This window comes from Emydura macquarii, unplaced genomic scaffold, assembly GCF_026122565.2.
Source record: "Emydura macquarii macquarii isolate MOO-44397 ecotype Brisbane River unplaced genomic scaffold, CSIRO-AGI_Emac_v2 contig_719, whole genome shotgun sequence".
NCBI classification, from domain to species: Eukaryota; Metazoa; Chordata; order Testudines; family Chelidae; genus Emydura; species Emydura macquarii.
The window spans coordinates 869,944-883,161 of record NW_027130856.1 but is presented as its reverse complement, the minus strand read 5'-3'; the positions used below and the strand labels follow the sequence as shown (position 1 = coordinate 883,161).

Below are 13,218 nucleotides of genomic sequence, written 5' to 3'. Positions count from 1 at the left end.
CTTGGTCTGGTAAGGCAAAGACCTCTTGGGGTGCAGCCACGGATCTGGAATTTCTTGGTGTGAGAGGCATTTTCCTTCCTAGCCATGGTTATTGGTGCTCAGGACTATCCCAGTATGGGCAGGTCTTGTGCTGTGTGCGTGCTGGGGATGGTGGTACCGATGGTTCGTCACCCAGAACTGCTGGATCCCATTGTTTCTAGGTCGTCTTCTCGTGCCTGTGGAACTTGGAACAAGCTCTGTCCCCCTGGGCCAACCTAATGGTGAAAGCGTCCATTTTCTTGGACTTAGAGGAAGACTTAGCACCCTGCTTATGGAAATGCTTCCTATCCTCCCAACTAGGCCCCACCACAGGGTCAGTGGGAGTAGTCCCACTGGCACTGGAGTCGGATGTAGTAGTGGGAAGAATGCTCCTCACTGAATCAGGCCGATGTACAGGAGGAGTTTCCAGCCTGGGTCTGAGTGCAGTCTCATGGCCATCTTCATGAGATACTGGCAGAGATGAAGTGCTCAGCCTTCTCGGGTCCAGTTGGGGAAGGACCGGCAAATACTACACCTAGCTGCAATGTGAGCTTCTCCCAGGCAGCAGAGGCAGTGTTGACTGTTACTGCTGACCAAGAAGGACCATGAGCAAGGAGGCACGGAGTTTGAAGCCCAGAGTCCTGGGCACAGTCCAGTATCCACCTTAAGATATGAGGGTGGGGAAAAACACTGAAATTACTCTAAAACTAAGGTTAAAATATTAGCTATTGAAACTAGAAAAGAGAAACTAGTAGAAACTACAGATAAAACTGGTAAAACTATCTACAATTATTAATTTTTAGAAGTGCATCAGACAAGGACAGAAAGTTCTGACTCGGACCATGCGGCGGTGAGAAGGAACTGGAGATGCAGTTTGTTTGCCCTACCATTTATCGCCTTGGACAGAAGCAAGAGGCGAGACAGGGCATATGCACGAACCAACAGACATTACTTTCAAAATTCTCTCTGGGTGCATGACGTCCATGTGTAACCATCTCAGTGGGGTAGAATACGGACCATCACTTGCCATTAAAGGGATGGCTTCCCCAATTTAAGAGGACACATCAACTGTTCATTAATTTACTCGTACTACAAGAGATAACGGTACAACACAGAAGTAGAGTTTTTTGCTTTTCATTCCCCTCTAGCATTAAGGAATGGGGACCACGTGGTGCAGCTTCTATACACAGGAATGTCACCTGAATCCTTCTAAAAGATCTTGATGAAATTTTCATGGCGGTATTCTGCAATCCTCTCCCAAAGGTTTCTATGGATAGAGTTGCCAACCTTGCATTTTAGTTTTTACTGACATGTAGATCTGACGTTGATCTCTTTTACTGACATGGTTAACTTTTTACTGACATCACTAAAAATACCATAAACAATACAATGTCACAAAAGTGTGTACTCACTCTCAATATTCTGTACACAGGAATTTGGAATTATGCAATTGATTAGCTGCAGTTAATTGATCAATCAGTTTCTTTGGACATGTGCAACAACAGAAAACAGGAAATTGATAAAAGTCATGGTCAGTGTAGTTTTTTGACATAAGAAGTGATTCTGAACGACAATGTCAAAATACGTTTTATTTCTACCCAATTTTACTGACACTTTCATTTATTCATGGATTTACTGACAGTATTAAAATTGTACATTTTTTTTTCCAGCTGTCTATAAATTTTCAGACGGTTGGCAACCCTGTAATGGATGGCAAACTTATTTCTTCCTCCATGGTAAGACACTTTCCCATGCTAGTAAGTGATTACTGCAGTGGTGCCTGCTGAAGTTAACAAGCTAGCAACAACTGGGCCCAGGGGGCTTTGGGACATAAGCAGCAGCTGTGCGCTCTGTCTTTGTTACCCTCAGGAGTGAAATATTAACTAAAATCACTATCGCCTGGGGAAAATGGTGCTAGTATCCACTGCCACTATCCTATACTCATAGTTAGAGACCTTCAAATCCACAGACAGCCGCAGACCATTTTTGCGGATCGGATGCAGATCCAAATATTGTATCTGCACAGCTTTAACAACAAGTGGTGGCCAGAGCCGGGCATCTCATCACTGCCCCTGCCCTTCCAGGCTTAGTGGTTTGATCTGAAGCCAGCCAGGCGAGTCCAAGTCAGATAGAGCAAGAAACCGTGTTTTAAGACCAAATGGTGTGGTCCTGAGTCATGGGAGAAGTGGGCAGGACAGCACCAAGTGAGGAGCTGGGATATGGGATGTGGGGAGGGGCCAAGACACCTGTATGGGAGCTGTGGGAGTCGGACAGCTAGGTGGGAGATGAATCTCTTCCCCATATCCCCGATCAGGTGACTCTGCTCCTTCCCATGCCCTCCATTTTTCAATGCCTTGGGATGAAGGTTTGATTCTCCATTCCCCCTTCTTTTGGCAGTGGATACAGGAGCCAGGGACTGTAGGCAAGGGATCTCTTACGATCTCATCTCAAAGACAGGGAAGCAGCTGTCTGCAATTCAGCCTATGAGGCTGCTTCTCTGCCTTCAAGATCCTATGTTCCCCTCTCCCCCTTTATATAGAGAAAGGGGAGGTGATAGACCTGCAAAGTCAGTCCACTGCCTCCCTTTCCAACTGATCTGATATAGCGGTGAAGTTGGGAGAGATTTCCTAAATTGCTAGGCTGCTTAAACTGCAGTGATAGGCACATGGGGGATTTTGCTGCCTGTCTTTATCTATCACTTCTCTTTCCTCTGTATACAGTGGGGAGAGAGAATATAAGATCCTGAAGGCGGAGAAGCAGCCTCATAGGCTATGAGCTGCCAACAGCTGCTTCTCCACCTTTGAGATCCTATATACAGTACACACGCTTGCACACAGACACTCCTCTTGAAAGGCACTGTGAGATAGTATGCTGCTGCAGGTGTGGATGCAGATACAGATAAAAGACCCAGTGCAGATCGCGAGTCGATACAAGGTGATTCTCGCGGATGCAGATCCACATTTTTGTATCTGCGCAGAGCTCTACTCTCAGTTTCATGCAACTGAGCTATCCTTGTCTCATTTCCCTCATACCTGGTAGGCCATCATCACCATGGCTGGTGCTGTGAGTGGTGCTGTACACAAAGACTCCAAAATACAAGTGCCAATAACCATGTCTGTCTTAAAACTGCAGGGGAGCAAGGAAAAAGATGTTTGAATCTTAACTCTAGCTTTCCATTGTGACTATATTGACCATGGCACCTCTGTGTTTTTATCTGCAGATGCTGCACACCTGTGGAACACCTGAGCCAGCTAGGGAGAAAGAAGAGGACTTGGAATGACATGTTCAATGAGTTCCTGCAAGCCAGTACTGCATCAAACCATGAACAAAGGGCTTGGAAGGTGAACATTGCAGGTAGTGAGCAGAACGAAAGAGCAGACAAGAGACAGGCCCAAGAGTTTCAGCATAAAAAGGAAAGAGAGATGCATTAGAATATAATGGGGCTTCTCAGGTAGCAAACACAAATACTGCACTTTTGTGGACCTACAGGTTCAACAATCATGGGCTCATATGTCTTTGCAGTCCAGGGAAAAAGAACTCCATTACAGCACCTTCCTACACATCTGTCACATCAACATTCACACAAATACTCCTGGTGAGTATGCGCAGTTCGGACGCAAGGAGCCAAGTACGCACACTAACAAGAAATACACTAACTATGATGGGCTTTATATGCTGAAGTACCTTTCGTCGACTAAAGTTTGTAGTGTAGACACGGGCCTATGCTGAACTGTAGTACCTCATGCTCTCTGATATCAAGCACCCCTATTCTCACATTCTCAATCAGTTCTTCCTCTCTATAAATATGTCAAACTAATTATTCAGGACATTCAAAATTCTAATTTGGACAGTGCCAAGCATAATGGAGTCCTGATCTTTGCCTGGTACCTCTAGAAGATGCTTCAGGAACAAACAGTTAACTTTAAGCCATTTTAAGATTGAAGAATCAATACATTATAAAGACAGTTAAAATTAAATACCACCCATTTCTTCAAGATCAAACTTCTTATATACAGAAGAGCATAACTGCTCAGCTGATTTCCACAAATGTAATAATTATATTCCTGTGTAGTTTTATAGGGAAACTTGAGTAGTTTCTTATTGGAATCCCAATGAAATACAACACTTGATAAAGAATGCATGGGTCCAAGATGGCTTTGAAACATTAATGCTACAGTTATGTTGAAAACTGGAGGAAATGCAAACTTCCAAAATAGCATAGAAAGGATTTTATGCACTCTTTTAGCAAAGGTAATTTGAAATACAGTTTGCAGAATATGCATGAAAATGGCAAGCCTGGAAGTGTCAATGTTTTTTTTAAAAGACACGTTCTAGTTCAAGTGAGAATTAATTTAGGGAAATCCTACGGCCTGTGTAATAAAGGAAGTCAGACTAGATGACCACAGTGGTTTTTTCTGCTTTATCATCTATGAATTCAAAGTTCAGTCAGATCAGCAGATTGTGACAAACATGGTTTAATGTGAAACTGACAATCCGTATCTTAAAAATCATGGCTGAATTAACTGTTTCAAGCACAGGTCAACAGGAAAAACGTGTTTAAGTTCTAGAGGTCATACTTTCTAATCAACAACTCAAATTCAACTTGTAACATTGAGTAGTATAAAACAGTTTTATCTGACATACCTTTTCTCTCTGTTTTCTGAGAAGGGATGGAAGATGTGGGTGTAGGCAGTTTTGATAAAGTAGATGCTCCATTAGCATCAAAGGATTTCTTTGGCTGGTGATCAGATTGTAGAGAAAATGGTGTAGGAGGAACAGTGCTTGGGGTAGCAGTTGAATGAACCACTGGTTTGATGGGATGTTGTACTGGAGTAGAACCACTGTGAGTCTCTGCTCTTGGCAGTCTGTAGTCTCTGTCATTGTGTCTGCTTGTCTGAGACAAAATATTCTGAGGGAGTATACTACTGGCATCACTGGAATGCTTGTCTTCCACTGTAGTTCAGGGTTCACAACGAACATTGCAATAAGGAAAAAAGATTAAATTAGAAACTTCACTAACACTGCAAGGACTATGAGTAATTCAGTAGAATACCAATGTTTACATTTGATTAGGCTTTCATTATTTAAAAAAAAAATCTCAACTGTCAACACAATAACTACTAGCAGCTCAGTACTATCAAGCAAGACAAAATCTGATTTTACTCACTGACAACATGCACCTTCCCAAACACTTTTAGACCTTTGCTCAATTTAGAATTCCAGTTAAGTAATTTGCTTAAGGACAAACTATTCTGTAGTTTTAGGTCATTTCTAAAGATTTCGTTTAACACCTGGACCAAAATGTAATATTTGCATATGCTATATTTAGTCCGAGACACTAAATTATGGCAGACCTCTCAATGCAAAATGTTCATGTTTTATTAATTTCTCTTCTGTACACTATATTTGTCTCATGTTTAATTTTTTTTAATACAACCAAATTTTGAATTCTTGTTTTTAAAGGATAAAAACCAGACAAATTCAGCTTTAAGCCACTTTTGACTATTAGCATATAAAACTTAAAACAGTTTAACATATATTAACTTCTTAATTTGCATGCTGTCACACAATAGTGACTTTAATATGTTACACTGGGGCATGACAAGCATCTATAGAATGCTTCATCCTTCCTGATTTCTAGTTTCTCATCTGTCATGCAACCTTACCATTGGTAATATTGCAAATTGATCTGAAATACACAAAAGCAAATATTTTTTGCAATATGCAATTTCTGTTTCTATTCTTCTTGAAATATGCATTTTATTTAAATAGTGCAACACCTATTAAAACAAAATGTGTTTTCTTCAGACATAGCATGTTATTCACCTGTGATTTATAAAGAAACAGGGATAATAGTCAGGCCCTTTGTAAATATTTAGTTTCATAAGCACTCAAAAAAAAATGCTGCAAGAAGACTGTCACAGGATTCACAGAACAAGACTGTCTTCAAAGTTGAAGAACAAATGCTGCACACGTATTAGCACACAGTGAGTGACAATTACAAAAAAAGGAATACTAACATGGAACAAAGATGTAACTGAATGCTCTAACTGGATAGGCTCAAAGCTACTCTGAGACAACATAGATGGGCAAGAACATTTGGAGAAGTTGTCTGTAGTTACGACAGGTTTCAGAAAAAACCTGTCTCACTGCCACAAAAATCACAGGTTGGGGAAAAGAGATTTCTTTTTCAGTTTGTCAAAGAAAAGCACTGAGAGGAAATAATCAATGCACACAAAACAAAAGCATTTAACTGTATAAAAAAAAAAAACATACTTCCACTGGCAAACCCACTGGCAGCTGTTGCCTGCATCACCTCTCTTCTGTAGTCCCTATCTTTTGGGAAACTGTTAACTGATATTTTGCTTGCTTCTTTTTGTCTCTGCTCTCTGCAAAAACACAAATAAAGTAAGACCTCAAATCAAGTACAATATTTTTTAGATTATATACTTTGATTATAAAATAAAAGCATATCTATACCTTTCAAGCCACTCTTTTGGTTTTTCCCATTGTGAAACTTCTGTTCGGCAGTTGTAGTAGTATTTTTTGCCAGAAGAACTGATGTGTTCAGACCAGTCATCCGCAGAATCATAGGACTTGAAAACATGAACAACAAAGTTGGAAAAAAAGACTACTTGACTGTTTTTAAATAAATTACACAGATTCCAATATATTCAAAGTTGCAAAGTTCCTTCACATCCATTTTGAAACATTACCACTGTACGTAGGGGACAAATGTTCTCGCTATGTTAGGGCTTAATACAAAGATCCCTGTGTCACCTAAATGCAACAGTACTGTATTCCAGCTGCTTCAAACAATACACAGCTTCTCCTATCTCCTTTTACAAGCCCTGACTAAATTACAGCATAAGTTGACGTGGTGCAACATTCATTGGATCATTGTAACATCAATATTGTCTAAATGAAGGTCTCAGATATGTTAGTGATTTTGCGTTTTATATTTCTGCAGCTGATGAACCTCCTCAAAATTTCCAGATGATGTAAATCAAACCTTTAACCTTTTTGTTATGTAAGATTTTAGAAAATAACATTTGGAGTATTAGCTCTGTTTTTCCCCATACTCCAATACAATTTTTAGCACAAACCTGTGTAATCACAGCAATTTTTAGCAACTGAGTGCTTAAAACATAGGAAGTGATGTGTGCTAACCAGTAAGCGAAGACACTCAAAATCCTATTACTGCTGCCCATAAGGGTCCAAAAAAATATAAAGACTGGGGAGTTACGTGAGTCTACTGCTGGGGAACCAAGATAACAGAGTGAGATCCTTGCCAATGATATATTTAGGGAAAGTACTTTTTTCCATAGCTATATGGTCTTTTTGGTTAAAACTGTCAAAGGCAAGACAGGTACATCTGGAAACCCTAAAACAATTAGCTATACCAAAACCATCTAACAACATATAATCTCTACCAAATGTAATTTGGAATGCTGTTCCATCCATCTTTAGTCTATAATCACCACTTACTAATTTAATACAATGTGCAGAACTTCACCCTCCATTATGTAATCAAAAATAGCAAAAATAGTGTATATAGAACTGCGTAAATCATATTTGGACACTGATGACCATTAATACTTACTGCATCTGAAGTTTTACTTGGATTATTGCTGGGATTAGAAGAATGTGAATTTGAGCTATGAAGAGCACTGTGGTTATGCGAGTTTTCTTGTGGAGAGTAACTGGTCCCTAAAACACACAAATATAGTTCACCATGAATGCTTTTATACAAATTAAACATATCTGTATTTCAGAGCATGGAAGTATGTCAATGTTTTAATTAAAAATTGCCATATATCTTATTTTTATGCTCCCTCACATCCACATATCAGAGACACTTCACTATCTATCTCTATTAAGTGAAAGTTTAAAGAAGTTTGTGGAATTCTCTATCAGTCTTTGATTTACATATAATTTATATGGTGCAGCTATGTGAAAATATCTTCCTCACATTCTACCAATAATTTAACTATGACATTTAAAAAAAAAATCGATTGGTTAGATGCAATTCATGTATTTGAGTAGTTCAATCCAGGTTTCTCCAGAAGAGACTCAACTATCGGGCCCATTAGAATTTAGGAATTTGAAAGCAGATGAACTGCAGCTCCAACTAAGCGAGGCCACAAAAGCAAGGTTATCAACTGATCAAATTGGGACTGAATAACATTTTTCCATCCATTCTGATAAAATGAGCTAAAATAACCTTGTTGTATCTAATATAAGGAATATGAAAAACTACAATTTAGAGAAGTGATAAGTTTCAACAAAGATAGTCATAAAAATGATGGAAAATCTGAGTCATGCTGCAATACTCACAATTTAAGTATACTTTACAGTATTCAATTAAAGATTATATAGTATTTGACTAGACAGTATAAAACTGGTGCTCAATCCTAGAAGATAAAGTGAAGTCATACCCTATAAGGACTAACAGCAGCATTGTGGAGTTCCATGTTTAAATTTCAAAAAGAATTTTCTTTTTCAAGTAAAAAAAGATAGTTTCCTAACTTCCATCCCTACAAACAGCCTAAAACCTGAAAATAAAGTAGTAGTATTTCCTGACTGTACCTCATGACTAAAAGATTATGGCGGTACAAGGATAACAGAGGATAGAAAATGGCTCAATTATTTGGCCTTAGTTAACAATTTCCTTATGATACACAAACCACAACAGACTCTAAATCACTCATTGTTCTGCAGAACCAATGTGATCAGAAAAAAATAGTAAAAAAAATCACCACAAACGGATTATTTTTACATCTAACATTGCATTTGGATATTAAATGAATACATATATGTAGCAGATTTGTTCATTAAAAAGGTTCTTTTTACATACAAGTGATAATAGTAAAAAATTATCAGTTTTATAGAAACAAAATTTTAGTTTCTTCCCAGAATTCTAAAAGTTAGATAGTAAAATTACCTTAATAAGCTATTCCACGCCCTTGGAATGTTCCCTGACCTAACAATATTATAGTGACATCAAGTCTCTCAATAATTAAGTTCAAAACCACCTTTCCCTCAGAAGGATTTTAACCACCCTCCTAATTTTGCCAGAACTATATATGCCTGAAGTTTTACATATATGGTCTTGTGCCAAGGTAGACTAATGAGTCTGAGGTAAATCAGATAAGGATTTTCTGGAGATAAGAAATCAAGAAGCATACTTCCTGAAAATAAAAATTCTTCCTAACTTTATTTCTCTAAGAGCACATCTACACTGCAGCTGACGGCGTGACTTGCAGCTCACGTGGACAACACTGCTGCATCCTAACCACTCCTTTTGGCAAGCTAGATTAAGGATAGCCCATTTACGTCTATAGAAACTGCAAGTAACACCCACTGCTACAGTGTACATATACCCTAAGTGAAGCTTCAAACTCTAAATTGGCTTCCTTCACTTGGTCTTGGGGTAGACGAGTGTCTTTGCATTGTTTCCATGAAGCTGACAGAACGGTTACTTACCTCGTAACTATTGTTCTTCAAGATTTGTTGTTCATGACCATTCTGAATTAGATGTGTGTGCGTGCCACATGCACTGGTGCCAGAAATGTTTCTGTTAGTGGTATCCATAGGGCCAGCTCCAGCTCCCCCTGCAGCGGCACACATATGCGCCCAGGTATAGGGTGCCACCAGCCCCCCTTCCCTCTCAGTTCCTTCTTGCCGGACTGCCAACTAAGAGGAGTTTTATGAGTTGTGGAATAGACATGTAACTGTTCTTGGAGATGTGTTGCACAAGGTAAGTAACCATTCTTTCTTCTTCGTGTGCTTGTTCATGTCCATTCTGAATTAGGTGACTTAGCAGCAGTACCACCTGAGGTAGGCAGGAGCTCATGGACATGATGATTGTAACAGCTCTGCTAAAACTAGCATCGTCCCAAGCTTGCTGCATGATGGTATAGTGGGACATGAAGGTATGTAATGAAGACCATGTAGCGGCTCTGCAGATATCCTGTATCACTACATATGCCAGGAAGGCCACTGAAGACGCCTGAACACTCGTGGAATGGGGTCCTAACATGCTCGAATGCAGGCAGTGATCCACGACAAAATATGCTGGGATGACACTGGACACCTCTTCTTTTGGTCAGCAATCACGACGAAGAGCTGTGTGATGTGGCGAAAGGGCCTTCCTAATATTGAGAGAATGGAGATGCTTCTCCTCACTGGAGCGATGAGGTTTTGGACAGAAGATCTGTAGAAAAATGTCCTGGTTGACATGGAAGTGGGAAACTATCTTTGGCAGGAACGAAGGGGTGAAGTCGAAGCTGGACCTTGTCCTTGCAGAAGACCATGTACGGAGGTTCTGAGGTCAGGCCTTTAATTTCTCACAGAGGTGACTGCCACCAGGAATGCTACCTTCCACAACAGGTGTGTGATGTAGCAGGAAGCTAACGGTTCAAACAGCGATCTCATGAGCTGGAGGAGAACGAGGTTCAGATCCCATTGGGGAACCGGGTCTTGAAGTGGAAGGAAAAACCTCTCCATGCCTCCGAGGAATCTAGCCACCATCTTGTGTGAAAAAACTGTTCTGCCTTGAATTGGAAGGTGGAAGGCCAACAGCACCATAACGTGTACCTTAACAGACGAGACAGCCAAACCTTCCTGCTTCAGATGCAGCAGATAGTCCATGATCACCTGGATAGGTGATTTTGTTGGCAAGATGTTATGGTGAGCTGCCCAGCAAGCAAAGCACTTCCATTTGGCCAGGTAGGACGCTCTCCTACAGAATCTTCTGGATCTGAGCTGAGCAGTGTCGTTCTCCCCCACTCAGCCAAGAAGCATTCACGCCATCAGGTGCAGGGAGGCCAGGTCTGGGTGCAGAAGCCGAACCTGGTCCTGGGAAAGAAAGATCTGCCCTCCCTCCCCACACTGCCTGTTGATGTAATACATTGCAGCCCTATTGTCCGTGAGAACCTTCACAACCTTGCTGAAGACATGGGGTAGGAACACCTCACAGACTAGTCGAACTGCTCTTAGTTCCCTGACATTGATGTGCAGAGCTAGTTCATCCCTGGTCCAGAGGCCCTGGGTCTTCAGCATACTAAGATGAGCTCCCCATCCTAGTTCTGAGGTATCTGAGATGAATGACAATGTCTGTCACGAAGCTACGAATGGCACTCTTGTCAGTATATGATATGGTTTTGTCCCCATGACAGGGCAGTAAGACCTGTGGAGGGATCATGAGTATCGTGTCCAGAGGGTGTCTGGATGAGGAGTATACTGTTGCCTGCCACATTTGCAAAGGTGTGTGGTGTAGTTTGGCATAATGGACCATGTAAGTACAAGCTGCCATATGGCCCAGTAGGCTGAGGCATACCCTTGCGGTGGTGAGGGTGGACCAAGAGTTGGGCTATGAGTTCCGACATTGTCAGGAACTGGGTCCTTAGTAGGAGTGCCTTGGCTCATGTAGAGTCTAAGTCTGCCCCAATTAACTCTATCCTTTGGACAGGTGTAAGTATTTAGTTCTATTAATTTATTAGCAGGCCCAGCACTTGACAGGTGGCTTGCACGACCTCGATGCTGCATTGGACTTGCATTCTGGACTGACCCCAGATGAGCCAGTAGCCCAGGTAAGGGAAAACCTGCATCCCTCGGCGCCTGAGATGGGCTGATACCACCGCCATGCACTCAGAGAATATGCAGGGTGCGGTGGACAGGCAGAAGGAGAGCACCGTGAACTGGTAGTGATGCATGCCCACCACAAATCATAGGAATCTTCTGTGGCCTGAAAAGATAGAAATAGGCATCTTTTAAGTCAAGGGTGGCGTACCAGTCGCCAGGATCCAGAGAAGGAATGATGGCTGTCAGAGAAACCATACGGAACTTCAACTTCTTGAGATATCTATTGAGGCCTCACAGAACCAAGATGGGTCTTAACCCTCCTTTCACCTTTGGGATCAGAAAGTATTGGGAATAGAAGCCTCTCCTACTCAGTCCTTGAGGGCCCTCTTGTACTGTGCCCACCTGCGAGAGGGCCTGTACCTTCTGTATAAGGAGTTGCTGGTGAGAGGAGTCCCTGAAGAGGGACTGGGAAGGGGGGTGGGAGGGCAGGGTGTTACCAGTAGCTACTGCATTTAGTACCCAGCAGTCCGATGTTATGGCAGGCCAGACTGGAAGAAAAGGGGCAAGGAGGGAGGAAAATAATAGGGAGTCTGGATCTTGGGTACTGGCTGGTAGGTCACTCTTGGGTGCACCTTCAAAAGTTTCGTTTTCCCCCCGAGGGGTGGTGGCTTGAACTCAACTGAGGAGCAGGAGGAGGTGAGTGGTCCTGGCAATGTGTACAGACCCTCTTCTTTTTCTTGTAGGGCTTCCCACAATACTGCCCTCCAAACTACTGCAGCTGATAGAGCCTAAAGTGCCTAAACCCAAGGAGCGCAGTGTAGCCCTCGAATCCGTCAGCCAATGTAGCCTAGTCTTTTTTGTCAACGAACTGGGCTGTACTGTCAAAGGGGAAGTCCTGAATGGACTGTTGGACCTCCGTCGAGACACCAAATGACTGGAGCCAGGATGCTCTCCTCATTGATGCCGCAGAATCTGCTGCGTCTGATGCTGCTTGTAGGGAGCCCCTAGCCACCGTTCTTCCTTCTTCCAGAATGGCCTCCAACTTCCAACTGAATGGCCTTCAACTGGAGGCCTGCAGCAGAGAGTCAGCGAAGCTTTTCAGTGGCTACCAGATGTTAAATTGGTATCTTCCGAACAGTGCTTGCTGGTTGGATACCCCCAACTGCAAACTCACAGTCGAATAAACTTTGTCTCCAAATAAATCTAGCTTCTTGGCCTCTATTTTTTGGTGTGGAGCTCATTTGGCCCTGACTGTCACATCACTGATGGCCGCGACCACCAGAGATCATGAGATTAACCAGAGATTATACTAGGTATTCAAACCCCTTGGCCAGCACGTATTTCTTTTCTGCCCACTTAGATGTGGGGGGCAGGGAGCTGCCACAATGCCTTGGCCTTCTCTTCCCCCAAATCCAAGGACACACTCCTAAGTGACCAAGGGGTGCCAACGATGAATGTCCCTCTAGTCCACCTCCTGCATGCCAGTGTTCCAGTGCCAGGGAGCTGTGCCAGGAGCCTGAATGCCGTGAGCTCTGCGACCACGTTTTGTCTTTAAGCTTTTTATAAGGACTCGGCGAATGGTGCCAGGGCTCCAGGGATCCGTTTCTGGAGTCT

At 42.1% G+C, this 13,218-nt stretch overlaps 1 protein-coding gene across 3 annotated transcripts in view; it reads right to left on the bottom strand.

The window, feature by feature from the left end:
- WAC (WW domain containing adaptor with coiled-coil) overlaps positions 1-13,218 on the bottom strand; it is a 106,886-nt gene that overhangs the window by 39,366 nt on the left and 54,302 nt on the right. For all 3 annotated transcript variants that reach the window (XM_067542562.1, XM_067542561.1, XM_067542560.1), the window contains exons 4-7: positions 7,622-7,728; positions 6,499-6,614; positions 6,295-6,407; positions 4,663-4,971 (exon numbers count right to left, since the gene is read on the bottom strand). In XM_067542562.1, coding sequence (XP_067398663.1) covers positions 4,663-4,971; positions 6,295-6,407; positions 6,499-6,614; positions 7,622-7,728 — 645 coding nt within the window. The remainder of the gene's footprint in view (positions 1-4,662; positions 4,972-6,294; positions 6,408-6,498; positions 6,615-7,621; positions 7,729-13,218) is intronic.